The sequence below is a fragment of the Prionailurus bengalensis genome, chromosome C2 (assembly GCF_016509475.1).
Source record: "Prionailurus bengalensis isolate Pbe53 chromosome C2, Fcat_Pben_1.1_paternal_pri, whole genome shotgun sequence".
NCBI classification, from domain to species: domain Eukaryota; kingdom Metazoa; phylum Chordata; class Mammalia; order Carnivora; family Felidae; genus Prionailurus; species Prionailurus bengalensis.
This window is the reverse complement of record NC_057350.1, coordinates 149,667,854-149,686,717: the sequence shown is the minus strand read 5'-3', so window position 1 is coordinate 149,686,717 and position 18,864 is coordinate 149,667,854. Positions and strand designations below refer to the sequence as shown.

At 51.0% G+C, this 18,864-nt stretch overlaps 1 protein-coding gene across 2 annotated transcripts in view; it reads right to left on the bottom strand.

The window, feature by feature from the left end:
* The window catches only part of CCDC13 (coiled-coil domain containing 13), a 53,546-nt gene that overhangs the window by 5,196 nt on the left and 29,486 nt on the right, over positions 1 to 18,864 (bottom strand). For both annotated transcript variants that reach the window (XM_043595629.1, XM_043595628.1), the window contains exons 8-13: positions 18,693 to 18,854; positions 15,811 to 15,987; positions 13,784 to 13,990; positions 11,218 to 11,357; positions 10,619 to 10,702; positions 8,236 to 8,358 (exon numbers count right to left, since the gene is read on the bottom strand). In XM_043595629.1, coding sequence (XP_043451564.1) covers positions 8,236 to 8,358; positions 10,619 to 10,702; positions 11,218 to 11,357; positions 13,784 to 13,990; positions 15,811 to 15,987; positions 18,693 to 18,854 — 893 coding nt within the window. The remainder of the gene's footprint in view (positions 1 to 8,235; positions 8,359 to 10,618; positions 10,703 to 11,217; positions 11,358 to 13,783; positions 13,991 to 15,810; positions 15,988 to 18,692; positions 18,855 to 18,864) is intronic.

Below are 18,864 nucleotides of genomic sequence, written 5' to 3'. Positions count from 1 at the left end.
TTTTGCACATATCATAAAGTAGTCACAGGCACAACAGCAGCAAGCAAAGGGCATAGGGGACAAAATCCTGTCTACCACAGGTTACATTAGAGCGATTATTTAGACATGTGGCACGGTAATGGTCACGTTTTCTTATTTAATTTTTTGCTTTCCTTGGGGTTATTGATTGCTTTCTGTTTATTATTATTTATTGTTATTAGTCATTATTATGTTCTGTATGTCTATCCTGAGTTCTTGGGACTTGAAGATATTGCTATTCGGCCATTGCACCTGAAGGATTTGTTTAATCCGCTGGGGCTGGGTCTAAGGTCTTTCCTGAGTCTAGGTATGGCATTCCAGACTTTTGTGATATGAAAGGCTCAGCTAGAAGGCCAGCACTTCTGAAATTTAGCCGAAGCAAAGGGTCGTCTACACATATGCAAATCGGAGTGGAGGCCTGGAAATTTACAGTGTTGGAGGAAGTGGTATGAGTCAAGAAGGAGCAGAATGGTGACAGTTATGAACAGTATACAACTGCTAACACAAAACTGTACAATAACACAGTTATACAGCTACTAACATGACTTGTTCAAGCATGTTCCTTGAGACTTAATTTGCAAGAACAAAAAAATTAAAAAAAAAAAACCTATAGGCCCATCAACAGGGGGAATACAGAGCAAGTGGCAAATATTCATACCACGGAATGTGACGGAATATGACAGATTGTCCTGTTCAACACAGTGCAGCCTCATGTCCACATGTAGCTGTTTTAAGTTGAAATTAGTGAAGATGAAACAAAAAATTCAGTTCTTCAGTCACACTAGCCACATTTCAACTGATCAGAGCCACATGTGGCTAACGGCCGCTGCATTGGACAGCCGAGCTGCAGAACACCTCCGGCATCAGAGAAAGTTCTAACGGACAGCACTGCTCCGACAACAGGAAAGGAGGAGGCAGAGCTACGTGTATAAACACGGATCTCCAGACTGTAGGACTGGTGAAGAAAAAAACAAGTGCCACAAGAATATATACAATATAATGCCATTTATGTAAATAAAGGATAAATAAATCATAGTGGATTCGCGCAGTAAAAAAACTCCTTAACCATAAAAAGGATGTGTGCTGATATGAAGGGGATGTCTGAGATTTATTACTGAGTGAAGTAAGTAGCAGAAGATTATGCATAATATATGACCTAATTAAAAAATTTATAACAGATTAAAAATTTAAAACCAAATAGATACTAGTGCTAATGAAATTCAGCCAGTGAGCTGAAAGCAGGGGTCTGCAGCACTCACTGACTGTCGTCCGTGGGTGAGGGGCTTTCATTTTCCTGCCGTGTATTTCAGTAATGTTTGCATTTTGTTTAGGTTCGTGATAGGGGAAATAAGAAACGAACAGCAAACACCATATAAATGGTAAAGCACTTTACGAAGTCTGACAACGTTTAGGAATGATCGAACTTTTGGTTTCTCCTCCCAAAATGTGCCATCCTCGAGGAATCTTGATAAATGTCACCACCGCCCATAGAGGTGCTTGGCCTAAATACCTGAGCGTCATTCTTGCCTTCTCTCTCTTCCTCACTGCTCTCTGCTTCCGATTGATCAGCAGGCCCCACAGCTTTTCTTCTAAACACACACAAAAGCTCACATCCTTCTCATTCCTCCACCTGTGGCCTGGTCTGGGGCTGCTCCTTCTCCGGCCTCTGCAGATTTCACTTTCTACTCGACACTTCTCACTGGTATTCTGAGTGTTCTCTTTTGACCAGTCTGCATTCTCACCGATTTGTTCTTCTTTAATCATTTACTGGGCTAATTCAGCTAGATTCTTGTTTGCCATGGCTTTCTAACAGCTCCCTAACATCGTGGGCATCAACCTCATGACATGCCAGATTTTTTGTTAATTTGCCTTTTTACTTTGTAATTGATTTTCATTATATTTTAATTTTTTTTTCAACGTTTTTTTATTTATTTTTGGGACAGAGAGAGACAGAGCATGAACGGGGGAGGGGCAGAGAGAGAGGGAGACACAGAATCGGAAACAGGCTCCAGGCTCTGAGCCATCAGCCCAGAGCCTGACGTGGGGCTCGAACTCACAGACCGCGACCTGGTTGAAGTTGGACGCCTAACTGACTGCGCCACCCAGGAGCCCCGATTTTCATTATATTTTAAGAGTCTGACCAAAGTGACCCAATGGCAGCGTAAAGTGAACAATGTTAGGTAAGGCAAGTCATTAGCGAATGTTTTCATGTTAAAAATTTTGCTTTCACGAGGACTTTAAATGTGGGGATGCTCAGATGAGGAGGTCCCCATGCCCAGGAACTAATTTAATATAAATGATATAATACCTTTATGGAGACAAATGTATGTAATATTACATATTACATACCTAATACTATATACATAATTCATAAAAAGCTCTTTATAGATGTAAAGAAAAAACATAAACAACTCTTTTTAAAAATGTGCAATAGTATGAATATATATTTAACAGAAAAGAACATGTGAAAGGCTGGAAACAGGTGAAAAATATGCTCATCCCCACTTTTAGTTATAGCAAAGTAGCTAAAAACAACCATGAGATAATAGTGTTCCTTAATTAGCTTGGCAAAAACATTATGCACTGATAAAACTTTGTAGACGTGACGCTATGGGGAAATGGTGGATAGTTCACATCATTGGTGGGAATGTAAATGAATTCATTTTAAAATGGTAATCTGCCATTATTTGTAAACATCTAAATGTACACATTCTATGACCCAATGATTCCACATTTAGAAACCTAACAGTGGTATACTCTTAACAAAAATGTAAAGATGTGTTTAGTGTGAGTCCATCTTTTAATAAAAATGTATGTGCATATATGTGCACAGATGTATACACATATATTTGCATATACATTGTTGGATGTGCAAAGAAAACATTTTAGAAGTTCTGACAGTTCTTTTCTATGAGAAATGGGGAGTGGCAGGTTGGAAAAGGAGGCTTTTTACAATAAGTAAGTATATGTTTGTAATAGAAAACTAATAAAACTTCCAATCACATAAAGCAAGGATTTAAAAAAATATTTATTTATTTTGAGAGAGAGAGACCATGAGCAGGGGAAGGGCAGAGAAAGAGAGGGAGAGAGAGAATCCCAAGCATGCTCGACACTCGGTGTGGAGCCTGACTCGGGACGGGATCATGACCTGAGCCAAGATCGAGTCTGATGCTTAACCGACTGAGCTTCCCAGGGACCGCATAAAGCAGGGTATTTTGAGGCCAATGTTGAGTGTAGAAGCTGTAAACGTGGGCTCCTATAAGGCAGCAAGCTGCAAGGAAGCTCCCTGTATAATTCTGGAAGCCTCAAAAGAATGCCTTGTTTGCAATAAGAGACTTAGACAAAATCCATCTGTAAGCTGGGGAAGTGGTAAGGAAGCTTGCAATCTACTGGGCCTTAAATGTGTTGGTGGGGAAGCACCGATCATGAGAAAATTGAACCACAAGGCCAGCACTTCAGGTGCTCAGGAAATCCTAAACCAATAAAGTACCACTCAGAGACCACTGACACCCCCAAAGCTCCACAGAAACAAAAGCAGAACCATTCTGTAGGAGCACTTTCATAACCCAAGAATTCCCACAAGAAGGAAAAAACAACAGCATTGAAGAAAAGCTTACAGAAACAACACAAAAATACAAAACACATAGAGAAATAATTCACTGTGAGGGGGAGGTAACAGACGTTACTTAGGGTCCCAAGAAGTAATGAAGATGATAGAGTAACTTTCAAGGGATGAAGTAGGTTTCATATTATTACAAGGAGAAAAGCAAGAAATCTTAATGAAAGAACAAATAATATAAGAAAGAGAACAGGAGGGGTGCATGGCTGGGTCAGTGGGTTGAGCACCCAACTCCTGATTTCAGCTTGGGTCATGACCTTGTGGTTCATGAGTTTGAGCCCCACGCCAGGCTTTGAGCTGACAGTGTGGAGTCTGCTTGGGATTCTCTCTCTCCCTCTTTCTCTCTCTCTCTCTCTCTCTCTCTCTCTCTCTGCCCCTCTCCCTGTTCACTCTCTCTGAAAATAAATAAACATTTAAAAAAAAAGAAAGAGAACAAGGGGTTTTACACAAAAAAGAGCTGCTAGAAATGAAAATTACAATTATTAAAATAGGTTTCATGGCAAATGAAGTGTAGCTGAAGAGGTTTAATGAGATGGAATGCAGATTTGAAGAAACTATGCAGTTATCAGCCCAAAATATTGAGAAACTTTAAGAGTTGCAGAGGAAAGAAGGTCTAACATAGGCTGACTAGACATTTTATTTTATTTTACTTTTTTTTTTAAAAAAATTTTTTTTTTCAACGTTTATTTATTTTTGGGACAGAGAGAGACAGAGCATGAACAGGGGAGCGGCAGAGAGAGAGGGAGACACAGAATCGGAAACAGGCTCCAGGCTCTGAGCCATCAGCCCAGAGCCCGACGCGGGGCTCGAACTCACGGACCGCGAGATCGTGACCTGGCTGAAGTCAGACGCTTAACCGACTGCGCCACCCAGGCGCCCCTATTTTATTTTACTTTTAAAGTTTATTTATTTTGAGGGAGAGAGCAAGTGAGCATATGCAAGCAGGGGAGGGGCCGAGAGAGAGGGAGAGAGGGAGAAAGAGAATCCTGAATCCCAAGCAGGGTCTGTGCTCAGCAGGGAGCCTGACGCGGGGCTCGATCTCACCGAACCCTGAGATCAGACCTGAGCTGAAATCAAGAGTCAGTTGCTCAACCCACTGAGCCACCCAGGCTTCCCGATGAGGCATTTTAGATGAAAGGAACTGAAACAATGGGGAGAGGCAACACGTGGAGTGAGTCCTTGGTAATGTATAGACTGAAGTCCTCAGAAAGAAAAGGCATACCAGTTCCTAAGTAGGAAAAATAAAGCGAAATACAATACCTAGACACATCACAGGGAGACTTCAAAATACCAAAGACAAAGAGAATATCTGAAAAGACTTCTAGAGAGAAAGGACATAACTAGGAAGGAACCACAATCAAACTGATAGCAGATTTCTTTTTGGCAACAATGGATGCTCAATGACAATGGGCTTTCATGGCCTCCAGCTACCAAGAATTCTGTGCCTAGGGAAATTGTCCTTCAAGAGAAAGGCAGAATAAAGATTCCAAAGTAAATAAAGACACAGGGAGTTTACCATCCACGTAGTCTTATTGAACTAAAGGACGCACTTTGGTAAGAAGGAAACTGAACCCAGAGGGGAGATTGAGATGCGAGAAGGAACAGTGAAGGAAGACATTTTTAAATACGTTGGCCGAAGTAAAGGGATACTGACTAATTTTTTAAAAGGTGAATTTGGAGGGTTAATTTTGGAGGATTTTGTAAAAAGAATGTGCTGTAATAGACAAATATTAGAGTCCAGTAACATGGAAGACACAAAAAGGGGAATCAGAATTAAACATTCTCAACTATTCGAGGTGCCTGGCTGGCTCAGTCAGGAGAGCAAGCGACTCTTGATTTCAGGATTGTGAATTTGAGCAGAGATTTGCTCTGCGTTGGGGGTAGAGATTACTAAAACAAAACAAAGCAAAACTTTAAATGTATCCTATTGCTCAAAGGGATAATAAAGAATTCTACTGACTTTAGACTTGCTGAAACTCTATGTTAAAAGAGTGCAGGTGACCACTAAAATAGAAGATAGAATATATAACTTCCAAACTTGTATAGAAGAGAGGGAAATAAAACCCGACCCAGCCAATATAAAGGAGGAGAATGGAGAAAAAGGAGCAAAGAAAAATCATGGCAAATAGAAACTATTAATTTAATTGATCAAAATATTTCCAAATATTGTAAAAATTAAAATGGGTTAAAATCACATCCTCAAACACAAATTCACAGATTGAATTTAAAAACAAAGCCAACTATATGCTTTTCAAAAGGAGACAAATTTAGTGACTTCTGTCATGGCGGACTAAGCCGACTAGCCCCTCCTATTGTGTAAACAGCTAGAAAAATGGCTAAAACGTATGAAACATACTGTTTTCAGACACTGGACAGCAGGTCAAGAGACACAGAACACTGGACACAGGATTTGAGAGAAGGGAAACAGATGACCAGCTCTATTTTTATCTTCAGTCTACCTGCACCAGGTGAGGGGGTGAGGGGATCCCAAGCAGAGCACAGTGGTTTCTCCAGGATGCGGACACAAGACTGGGGAATTGCAGGGGGCCTGAGGCAGCTAGAAGTGATAGGGCGTGTATGAGAGGGGGAAACTCTGCCTCCCCGCACGCCCCCTGCAAGACCAGAACAGACTCTCTAGATAAAGAAAGGAATAGAACTGGGGATCTCAGAGAAAGGCAGGTCCTGTACTTTGGGGTGAGAAATCCAAATAAGTTTGGAGGGGATACGAATGCAGAGGGAGCTTGGGCCCTGTTTCTTAGTTACAGCCCAGGGAGACAGCAATGCCCAAGAGTAGAAATGGCCACGTGTCTTGGCTAACGGGCCTGAGAGAGCCACAGAGAGCTCCCTCACACCCTAAAATGGCATAAAGCCGCAGAGTGAACCCAAAAAGGTCAGGGGTATCAGCTGAGAGAAAAACACATGTGCATGACTCTGAGAGTGAGTGCCTCCTTAAATTTTGTGCTCTGGGTACCTTGCTCACTTCACCCTAATCCCAGCTCTGCATGGAGAGAGGCCCTGGCAGATGAAATACCACACGGAAAGAGAGGTCAGTAAAGGGAACTGAGGCACCTCTGTCTACCTTCCAGATGAACAAGGTCATATGAGTGATCCTGGCTGGCGTTATGTGGAACAGAATTACCTAGGTAACCCACAGAGCCACGAGAAAGAATAAACCATTGTGTGCGAAGCCACAAACTTTGGAATGGTTTGTTACACAGCAATACATAACTAAGTCACTTTTGTTCACAAAATCCCCCAAATTCAGGTGAAGCTCGAGAGAAATGGGAGAGAAATCCTAAATTGAGTATGTTTCTTCCATTTGATAGACTAGAGACTTGTGCTATCCATTATATTTCAATTACAGAAGAGAAATTAATGTGACTTTTCTCTTATCCCTGAGTATATCTGAAATTCGTATCTTCTCTATGTACTACATGAAAAGAAAACAATTATAGCTAGTCACTTCTCACTACTTCGGGAATGGCCATTCATCGACCACTTCCCAGCACCGCTCACTCCTTCTTTGGTATGGTACTCGATTTTTCCCTGTGGCAAACTGCCCCTCCTCCATTCTGTGAGTACCTGGAGGTCCTTCTAGCAAGGTGCCTGGCCTGTGTTTAGGGCTGGACATGAGAGCAACCCAGGCCATCTAGACCTTCTCTCCCACAACCCACTGGCATGAGAACTGGAAGCCACTGGGCCTGTGTTGTTCCAGTGCCCCAGGAGAGACCACCCAAGGGGTCCTGTGACCAAGATTCCCCAACCAAGATTCCCAAGCCCCTCCGTGGGCTCCTCTCCTGCCCTGCCCCCTTAAAATCTGCCAACGCCTTCCAAAACTCTGCCTTTCCCTTAACTTACCAGAAGTGGTTTCTACTGTCTGTCACCAAAGAGCCCTGGCTGCCTGCCCTGTTGGGGTAAGAAGTCAGTGCTATCCTTTATATTTTCCACTGTGGAGGTCACATGGTTGGGCCATGTGTTGGCCTGAGTACCTGCAATTCTTGCCAAAAGGGTCACTTGAGCAAGAAGCACTGACTTATCTGAATGGAAGTCTGTCGACAACCCCTTGGAGAAAACTATACCTCCTGGTCCACTGCCTTGGGTGACATGCTTCCCTCCTCCCCAGAGAAGTTTCACCTCCCATCTATGAGCGGCTCTCTTGCTGTCTGTAATTCAGACATCAGTCTAGCCTCTATCTTGCCACCAAATTTCCCAATGGTGCCAAGTACGGTGCCATGTTCATCAGAGACTTCAATTATTTGTGGATTCGTCTGACTGATTTACCTACTCCAGAGAGCCTCTCCCCTGAGACTCCCACCACATGTCCACATGCACATAGCAGTCCCACTGGATACACATAGGACAGGACAAACCACAAGAATGACAATAGGGCCCCAAAGCTGTGAAGCACTTAGTTGAGCACACAAGTGATGACTGGGAATGCCCTAGACCAACGTTGCGGGAGCCAAACTCTCGAGGAAGGTGGGCCCAGTCACAGATGAGGCCTGGCCCCTGTCTAAGAAAGATGCCCTTGTGTCAGGCCGTCCACACCCCCATCCACATAGGCCCATGACAGCATGTCCCTGGGCGCCATGTGTTACCGTTTCTGTAGGACAGTGACAAACTCGGTGAGCCGGTCGCGCTCCACCTCAGCAGCCTGCCAGAGGCTCTTGAACTCTGTCACTTGTGCCTGCCAGCCCTTTTGTTCCGGGGAGTCCGAGAACCTGGGGACCAGGGTGGGTACAGAGGGCAGAAGTCATTTGAGGGGCTATCTGAAGACACACACTTACCTCTGATGGTAGGAGGGACTGGAAGAACATTCAGGGATCCTCAGAGATAGCCACAGAGAAGGAAGCCAACCCCATCCATCCTGGCCCTGATGGTCTTCCTCCTCCAGCTTCTTCTCAGCCCACTATTCCTGTACCTGCTGAAGTCTCTAGACCTCACTTAGCTGGCTGCACAGCCAGATCTCACTATGGCTAGAGCTGCATCAGTATCTCTGTCCATCCAGTCCCTGGAGGGGCCTGGAATTAGGCTGGCTGCTATGGAATTTGGCCCTTGAGGGCCTGGGGTGTCCTGGGCACCTGTGTGGCCAGTGGTCTGGCCACCATGCCTAGCCTCTGTCTCCCTATCAGCCTGTCCCAGCCCTCCTGCATCTCCTGGCTTGGCCTCAAGCCCAGCCCACTTTGTGACTTGGTCAGTTTTCTTCAGTGCTGATCTAGCCCGTCACTGCTCCCCTCCTGGCCACCGGGCCTGCCTACTAGCCCCTCACCTGCTGGCTGGAGCCCAGATGGAAGGTGAACTCTGCCCGCAGCCCAACCCCCCAGAGCCCACTTGTGAGTCCCAAGCTGCTCTCTGCTTTGCCCTCATCTTTCCCCCCGAGGCCCTGGTGATCCTCCGTTTGCTTTTCTAGCAACGCAGGACACATGGAGAGCTGGGCTGGGGGGGTGCGGGCCCAGGGGCTAACTTGTTCTGTGATCTCGGGCAGGTCTCTTACCCTGTCTGGGCCTGGGTCCTCCCTCTGAAAGCTGAGGGGCTTGGATGAGATGGGCCCTGAGGACTGCAGACTCCTCCATGTTCTGACTCCTAAATATACTTTAAGGCTTTGCCGCTCAAACTATATAGTCGCTGAATCAGTGCCTGTGGATCCAGACCTGCCAAGTCAAAACCTGCATCTAACCTGGCAAATGCCCAGCTGATCTGTGTGCACACTGCAGTCCAGAAAGCTCTGGTCAAAGCCACCTCCATGATTTTCTTGTGAGGGGGTGTGTGTAGGAGGGAGCTGCAGGAGAAAGGGGCCTGACCCTTCCCCCCTGCCCTCCTCCCAGATACCCCGTCACGGTCACCACGCCAGCCCCGATAGACACGTTCCTCGTCCTGTCACTGTGGGAAGAGGTCTGTGTGCTCCATGAGGGTAGGGCCTGCACGTGGTTGAGTTCAGTAAATATTTGTGTAACGTGCATGAAATAAGTTTGAGAGTCAGCAGTCTGGACAGCTGAGGAGCACGTCTGCTCCTGCTTCCCTGTGGAGCGCAAAGGTGACGGCCACACAGGCCTGGAAGGGATCTTGAAGGCCATCTTGTCCCTCTTCCCACTCCCACTACTGTGACTAAAACCTCAGAGAGACGGAGCCTGTCCATTCTCCCTGTGGCCCCAGGAGGCCTCCCACACTTAGAAGTAGTCATCTTGTCACTCAGAGTAGCCCACTCTCCCCCAAGTGCCCTTGTGACCCCGGGGCTGATGGGTGGGGCCGTTGCAGGGCTGGCCTTGGCCCATGGTCCCTTGTGCTGCCAAAAGTCAGGCTAGAAGTGTCTCAGGCGCTACTTAGGAAACAGCATCTCAGAGAGGAGGAAAGCCCGGAGCCATAGAGCAAGTCATATGTGGACTAGGGCCACTCAGAGGCCTGGCCCGGAACCCGAGCTGACCTGCCTAAGGGGCGGAGATGGGGGCTGACGCCAGGAGCATGGCTCCAGTGGACAGTGGGCAGGGCTCACGACAGGGCTCAGAGGCAGGACAAAGCTACCATTTGTCTGCGAGCTGGCAGGAAAACAAAGGAGCCATTTAAGTACTAGGCTTGATTCTAACAACAAAGAGGGGCCAGAGAGCTGAGGGGATATCAGTGACTTAAAGTGGTAACCCGTATGACATGAAATTCTCGCCCTAGAGACTGAGTCTCAGTGGGGAAGAGAAGACAAGGAGAGGAGCTGGGCTCCAGGCCCTGGAAGTCCCTGTGTTAACTCTGTGGTAGCAGGAAGGGACACTGAACTGCAAGCCAGAGGCCAAGACTCAAGTTCCGAAGCCACCTGCGCTACCACCTTGGTTAAGGCACTGGGCCTCCCTGACCCTCCATGTCTTTGTATAAACTTGGTAGAGTCCTTTGACTTGGCATGGCCTCAGTTTCCCCTCCTTATGATGGGATGGCAGAACTGGCCGACCAATCAAGGATGGGAAGGACTGTGAGGGCTCTGAGATCCTGGGTTCATACCTGGCTGAGGCCCCATGAGGACTGGGCAGAGAAGGCCACGTGAGAGCAGATTCCACCAGCGTGTGGCCCAGGCTGGTCACCGAGCTGTGTGAAGGCAAAAGGGGCTCATCACCACGGGAAGGCCGGCTGGGCCCCACCTGGGAGGAGAGCAGGGGCCGGCCGGGATCTGGGGAGCCCGAGGAGGTGGCTGGTGCTGGTCCTCACAGCGAGCCTGGCGGGGCAGTCCTGTGGATTTGCTGCCCTTCTTTCCAGAACTCTTGCTTGCTCAAGACGAGACAGAACCAGGAGACATCATAGCCTTGAGCAATCCAACACAGGTCTGTTTGAAAATCCTAGAAGCAGGTGCGTTTCAAGGCCAGATCAGAGAGGATATTACAGGGAGCTGCAACCAGATGTTCTCGCAGGAATAATACCTGGAGCCTAACCGGCTCCTCCCTGCAGACGCAGGGCTAATGGAATAGGAGAGGCCCACAGATTGGAAGGACAACGGATGGCACAGTCATCTCAGAACTGCACCCGTGGCTTCCCAGCAGAGGCAGCCTTTTTTCTGAATAATTAATATTCACTTACCAACCCCTCTATCCCACTTTTTTTCTTACCGAGAAGATCCAAGCCTGCCAACGTGATCACCTGCTGAGGCCGGGGACTTTGTCTGGCCCGGGTCCTCCAGGAACTTAGCGTAGGCAGGGTTGACCTCAGGCCCACCGGACCCCTCGCCCACTCCTTTATTCCGAAGATACTGCAAGGAACAGACATAGGTTCGACGCTCAGCGCTTTGGCTCAGAAGCCTGGAGGAGGCAGGAGGGGGCCTTGGCTTGAGTTCGGGGCTTTTAGGGGATATGAAAGAGGCTTCTTTTCAGGAGAGAAAAGGGAGGCTGTTTGGCGAAGGCACTCGTTGCATGATAATGACATCTAATAATGCCTCTCTTCAGAAAGGGAGCTACATGGAGCGAGGTGGTGACCGGGCCAGGAAGCTGTTCTACATTCAGGTCCCAAAGGGAAGTGCGTGGCCTTTGATTCAGGCCAGATCGGAGGCTGACGTCTTTGAGTGGGCCCACCTCTCTGAGCAGCCCCACCCACACAGGGTGAATGCCACGTGTGACCTGAGGCTGGCTGCCTTTGTCAGCTGGAGACGCTTGGACTTTCCAGACACCTGGGGCCATAGAGGGTGGCAGGGCCACAGCAAGGGCCAGAGGTCTTGGAGGGAGGCTGGGCTTCCCGGACCCCTTTTCCCCCTGGCACCTCGGGCTTCTGGATAGCTGGTGAGGCCAGAAGAAGGAGCACTGGAGGGCCCCCAGCAGGAGGTCAGGCCATCAGGGGTGGATAGTTGGGGGTGAGTCCCAGACAACCCGGCACGTCCCCCAGCCCTGCCCATCCTGAGATGTGTGCACCAACTTCTCTTGTGGCTCCCAATTAGCCGATGACCTCTGAGGTAAGAATTGGTTCTGTGTTGTGTGCCTGGAGGCGGGACAGTGGTGGAGTGAAAATACTGGAATGTTCCCACATGCTCCTTGAGACTTCACTTCCCACTGGGAAGCAGGGTGAGGACTGAAAGGCAATGCCCCCACTCACGGCCACACATACTCTGTCCCTAGGCCTTGGTCAACCCTGGGCTCCCTGCCTTCACCCTCAGGGGCTGCAACATTTTCTACCACAGCCACTTCTGAGGTCCCAGGCCACCCTGGCCTCTGCGGATGGACGGCTGTGAGACAAACCACCAAGCCCAGGCAACACCACACTGAGGCTGGGGCTGAGGGGCTCGTGGGCGCCCACACTTTTGATTGGACCTGGATCCCTGGGAACGAAAGGCAGGGCTGCTCTGTGACTGCCTTTGGCTGTCCCAGTCACCCTGGCTGTGAGGCTTCTCTGCCACGGGGAGACTTGTGTGCCTGTCATGGAATCCTTTTCCCCAGAGGCCACCAATTCCCCTCTCCTCTGAGCACCACCACCACAGGAAGGAGTCACAGACAGTCCACGGTGCCACGGTGCCTGACCCCTAGAAGCCCAGGCTGTGCCAGCAAGGCATCCACCAAGGTACCACTCTAAGGAACCCCCTCATTAGACAAGCATTAAGCGCTTTTGAGCACACTGGGGGCTCAGTCTTGTGCCATGCAAGGAGGCACCGTGGCGTGTGCCCCCTCAGGAGGAGTTTAGAGGGGGAAACAGGAAGATGATCACATAGGGTGACAAAGGTTTGGCCTGGGGGTGCCCGGGGAGTTGGGAGAGTGCCCAGGAAGGGCATGGAACACAGAATGTGGGCCTTGGGGCTCCCTGGAGAAGCTCATGACTGGGTAGGGCCTAAAGGCCGAGGACCACTGAACAGGCAGTGGTAGTGGGGGAGGAAAGGGAAGACATATGCTTCAGGCATGTGCACAAGCCTGGAATGGGGACAAAGCAGGGCCACGTAAGGAGCTAAACGGTGGCCACATGGCCAGAGTGTGGGGGAAGGGAAGGGTGAAAAGAAGATTCAGGGGGTGCCTGGGTGGCTGTCTGTTAAGCGTCAGACTTCGGCTCAGGTCATGATCTCACGGCCCGTGAGTTCGAGCCCCACGTCAGGCTCTGTGCTGACAGCTCAGAGTCTGGAATGTGCTTTGGATTCTGTGTCTCCCTCTCTCTGCCCCTCCCCTGCTCATCCTCTGTGTCTTTCTCTCTCTCAAAAATAAATAAACATTAAAAAAAATTTTTTTTTAAAAAGAGAAGATGCAGGAGGGGGGCAGCAGCAATAGCTTATCACATGGGGCCTCGTAAGTTGGATGGAGAGTGGCTTCCTTTCTGCCATCCTGCTGCCTGGAATGGGAATGTAAAGCCTGGCACTGTAGCCGCCATCCTGGATCATGAGGGTGAAGGCCACAGGTGGGGAGGGGGAGGGGGAGCTGGGAGGAGCCTGGACCTTGGAGGATCGAGTGAGGCCAAGGGGGACGCAGAGTCCCAGACAGGTTTTATGCAGAGAAGGGAGACCATCAGAGGAAGGAGAGGAAAGGTGTGTGGGGATGGGTGGGAAGCCAGAGGGAAGCAGAGGGCCAAAGTGGAGCCAGGTAGGACATGGCGAGGCCTGAGGAAAGGCAGGTGGAAAGCGGCAGTTGCTGAGCTTTCTCTGGATGGTGGACGGACTTGCCAGGGCTTGGAAATGGATGGCGGGCCGAGGCAGGCCAGGGCCCTACTCACCTGCACGCCCAGTTGCCCGATCTCCAGCTCCAGCTGCTGCACCTTGGCCTCCCTCTCGGCCACCATGGCCCGCAGCTGGGCAACGAGGCTGCTGCTCCGCTGAGCCTCACTGTTGACCTGCTGGTCCAGGAGGAGCTGGGATGCCCGTGTCTTTTCCTCCTGCAGACTCAGGCTGCCCAGGATCTCCTGCAGCTGCTTCAGCTGGTCCTGGTGGGGGCCAAGCAGGAGGGAAGATGACAGACAGGGTTAGCCATGACCCCTGGGCAAGGCAGGCAGGGAAGACCGCCCCCCCGCCCCATCCATTCCCTGCTCCTGCAGGAACCTGATAGTGGGATGCTCCCTGTTCCCTTAAGAAGCAGGAAAGGCACCTTCCTTGCCTGCCTTCAGCGGGGCTCAACCAGGCAGGTGGGAACCATGGCCTTTTCCTGTCCTCAACTTCCTTCTCTGAGATTGGGCCAAGGACATCCAAGGGGCTCTCAGGACAACAGAAAGCAGCTTGGAGGGTGGCCCCTCAGCCAGTGTGGGAGATACTTGGGTACTCCCCTGCTGGGAGATGGCCTTGAAGGTAGTACCTGCACCCCTCACCAGGGATCCCTCAGCACCTGACCAAGGCCCCGTCCCCTGCAGAGGCTCCCAGGAGACTACTAGGGTGGGGGCTTCACCCGAAGGCCATCAGAAAGGACAGGTCAGTGATTGGGAATGGGGAAAGGGGCCGCTGTCCTCAACTCAGAGTGGAGGAAACTGAGGCCCAGAGAGCCCAAGGGCACACTGCTCTGAACGGCAGGGCTGGGGCTTGTCTGCAGCTTTCCTCATGCCATCTGCAGTAACATATGGTGGCACACAGGGACCTCAGAGGACATCCAGCTCTACACCTTATTTAAAAACTGGGAGCTGAGGGGCGCCTGGGTGGCGCAGTCGGTTAAGCGTCCGACTTCAGCCAGGTCACGATCTCGCGGTCCGTGAGTTCGAGCCCCGCGTCAGGCTCTGGGCTGATGGCTCAGAGCCTGGAGCCTGTTTCCGATTCTGTGTCTCCCTCTCTCTCTGCCCCTCCCCTGTTCATGCTCTGTCTCTCTCTGTCCGAAAAATAATAAACGTTGAAAAAAAAAAATTTAAAAACTGGGAGCTGAGGCTCAGAGAGGAGGTGCAACTGACCCAGGGTCACACAGCAAAGTGTCCATAGATGCCGGCCTAGAGCTCAGGTCTTCTGTGCTCCACCTACCACCCCACCTGGTGAAGTTATTATGGACGAGGGTGGTGCCTAAGCAGCACCTGTGCCCCCACGCACCCCGGCCAAGCCAGGCATGACCACCTCAGGGGCCTGGGGCACAACTTGGGAGCCAAGAGACCAACACCTCTGGGTGCCTCGGTCCCAGAGAGAAAAGACCAGGCTAGAATCAGGAAAGCAATGCGGCCTTGCTAATCAAGGAAGGCTTTATGGTCAGACCAACCTGGTTTGCACTCAGGCATATAGTCCCGGAAGACTTTGCTAACTGGAATCTTAGTTTCCCCGTGTGGGAAATGGGATTATAATCTACGACCCTAGGGGCTGACTTGGCAGCCCACCATTATGAACCACGTGTACCCCGGGTGCCCAGAAGGGGAGGGGCTCTACGCTGCCACATGGATAAGAGTTTCTTGGCCTCCCGCTCAGTTGCCCCTCCCATTCCTCGTTGAAAAAACCACCCAGGGCGTAATATGCCATCTCCTTCCTCCCTGTCCATGTCTCCTTCTTTGGGCTCCACAGCTCCAGCGGCTGGGGCCGGCTCAGACACCACAGCCCGCACCAGCACCACGCAAAACGACCTGTCCACATGCTCGGGCAGCCTCTGCTGCTCCTGTCCCTGGGGCGTGGCTTTGGGGCTGGGACCCACGTGGGGGCGATGGGCTTCTGGGTTACGCAGGAGGCATTCTGGGGCAAGAGAGGGCTCACTCTGGCTGCGGCTGGGCCATGGGTTTCTGGGCAGGGTGGGGGCCGTGTTTGAGGGACCTGGCCTGGCTCTCGCCGGGCCCGAGAGGCTGGGCCGTACCATGAGGGCGTCGATGAGCTCATCGTCATGCCTGCCCTTCTCCACCAGGGTCCCCATCTGACTCCTCAGCGTCTTCACTTCGCTTGACAGCACCTTGTTCCGGGACCTCATGCCCTCAAACTTCTTTTTCAGTTCTTCAAGCTCTCTCTGGAGGCCATCCCGCTCCCCCACAAGTTTCTGTAATCAGGAAGTACAGTCGTGGGCAGTGGGGCTGAATGGGACCTCGGCCACATCTGGTCCCTGGCTCTCGCTCACAGGTGAGGCCCAGAGCCGGTGCCCTGGCCCCCAGCCCTCGCCTCTCGGGGGTGTCAGGTGGGCCCAGAGACTCCTGCCCTCGCCCTGGTGCGTGGCAGATGTCACTAGTGGGTGACAGCACTCCTCCGTCAGCCCGAGAACACAGGTGTCCAGGCAGCTGCCCTGGCTCTGCCTGGGTCAGACAGGAGAGGAAACACTCGCCAGCTCTGGCTGTGCCTTCCAGAGAGCCTGGCTGCCCCCGCCTCTCACTCCCTGCTTGAGCTGAGGAAAGAGAAAAGCCATGCTTTAGTGAACAGCACCAAGCCCAGGGTTCAAACTGAAGTGGCTTCACCCCACCGAGAGCTAGATGAGTAGGTGCCGCCCCACTGCATTGCCCCGCTGCTCCGTGTGCATCTGCCCTTCGGCCCAGACCACGCCCCACTCGCCTGAGCTACAAAGTGACAACTCAAGTGCTGCCCACGCCTTTGGAGTTTTCCCCCCCTCCCCTCCCCTCCCCTCTCAAACATTCCCTGCGGGCCTACTATGTATTTAACATTACTATAGGTGCTGGGGATACAGCAGAGAACAAAACAAAGTCTTTCTCCCGAAGGAGCTAACATCCTAGCTGGGAAGACTGATGTCAAATGGTGACGGAGTGCTTATTGAAAAGTGGGGAAGGGAAGAGGTGGGGGGCGGGGAGACAATGGCATGGTCCAGGAAGGCCTCTCTGAAAAGGTGGCGTCTGAGCAGAGACTAAAGGAAATGAGGGTAAGAGCAAAGGCCCCGGGGCAGAACATGTGTGAGTAGAGCACAGCGAGTGAGAGGACAGAGTCCAGATTAGATCAGGAGCCGAGATTGCGACACTGAGGAGGGTTTGGGCATTAGGTGGCATAATCTGCTTTGGTCTTGAGGGTTAATTATCACTGGGAAGCTGTTTTCAGATCCCTGTGGACGTGATTTACAGAAATGACAAATAGTAGGAGGTGATGGGCCTCTGATCTTTGCAAGGAGGCAGCCACTGTTCACCTGTTGCTCTGCTGCCTCACCTCCAGCGGGCATCTGGCAGAGGAAGTGCACACGGGGAACAGATTCCTTCTACCTGCATCGTGGCTTGTGATTGGTTCAACAACTACAACATACTCTGCTCTGGGTGAATGTGTAAGTCTGAGCTAGGTGCACCTCCAACCCAACATTTTCAAATCCCAGCTCCCCATCTCCCTTGAATCTCCTCCCTGTCTCCTCTACCCACCTGTGACATTCACTGGAAGTCCTTCACAACCCTTCTGCTTCCCACCCCCTATCCTGTCACTGAGCCCTGTGAAGTCGACCCTCAAATATTGCAGGTGTCTGGCCTTTGGCTATAGTCTTACTGCCTTGGCTCAGGTCCTCAGTCATGTCTCAAGTGGATTATTGCTTCTGCCTCCCATACCTCCTCCAACCTAGCCCCCTATACCTGACCACGTGACCTTCCCCAAATGCATAGCAATCTGCGTCCCTCCACAACTTAAACCCCTCTGGTGGTTTTCCACCTCCTTCAAGACAAAAGCCTAATCCCCTGGCCGGCACACAAGGTCCTGGAGGACCTGGCCCTGCCTGCTTCTCCAGTCCCACTGTTCCCTCCTCACACCTGATGATCTAGGATGCCGGGGGTATGACGTAGCGATGGTCACAACGTTCCTAGCACAGGGCCTAGCCCAGAGTTGGCACTCATAAATGGAAGTCTCCTGATGGAAAGGTAAGGCCTCACTGTTAAGAAGCCCATGGCCAGTGCCGAGGAGTGGGCGTGCCCAGCCTCCCAGCACCTGCTTCTTCCTCTACTTACTTTGAGAAAGCCCCGCTCGCCACTTTCACGCCCACTTTTGAGAGGCTGACTCATGTCTCAGACCCAGGGGAGGGGATCTATCTGAAGCTGGCCGGTCAAAGCATCCCGTACCATAACTGCCGTGACTGGCTCGGGGATGGGGACATGGCCTAAGCTAGCCGAGTGACATTTAATTCTGGGACTTTGTTGGAACTACAGGGGAGGAGAAGCCCTTTGTTTGTGGGGGATGGGCTGGAAGATAGAAATTAGGACTACCAGGAGTCCCCACAGGAGAGAATGAAGCTTGTCTGGAAAAAGTAGTGTTAAGACCAAGTCCCCAGATCCCCGGATCCATCTGTGCCTGAAGCTAGACCACCTCTAGACTGTTCATCTACATGGGCCAATACATTCTTTGTCGCATAAGCCTGACAGAGTTTGGCTTCTGCCACTCCCAGCACAGCCAGTGAGATGCGTGTGGTGCTGGTCCCAGCTTGCCCGCCTCCCCACAGCTTGGAGCTCTCCTCCGCTGAGCCCCACCTGATGCTGTCCCTGGGTCGTCACTCTGGGCCGTGACATTCTCCTCTCGTTTTACAGTGACAATTTCAGGTCCAACATCTCCAGAACAGCCAGGATGGGGCCACCTAAAGCTCATGAAATGGGCTGAGGGTGTCAAGCTGGATTGACAGGATGTGAGGAACATGCACTAAGGTGCCCCAAACCCCAGGTGTCTCCTGCCTGTAAGGGGTGACTCAGAACTCAGGAACGCATGGGCCGCAGAGCCCTGCAGAGGTGGCCATGTTCTCCCGGTGCCACGTGCCCGACTAACCTCCTCCCTGGACATCATTACCTCCCAGCCCTCCTGTTTTTCCCTTTCCAGGCTGCGGATCCTCAGCAGGTTTTTCTCCTGTGCAGACAGCTTCCTTGGGTCTGGATAGACAGACGGCTCATCACTGGATGTTCCTGCAGACTGGCTCCGGGTCTGTCCCAACTGCTTCTCAAGCTCACGAACCTGAGAGCGG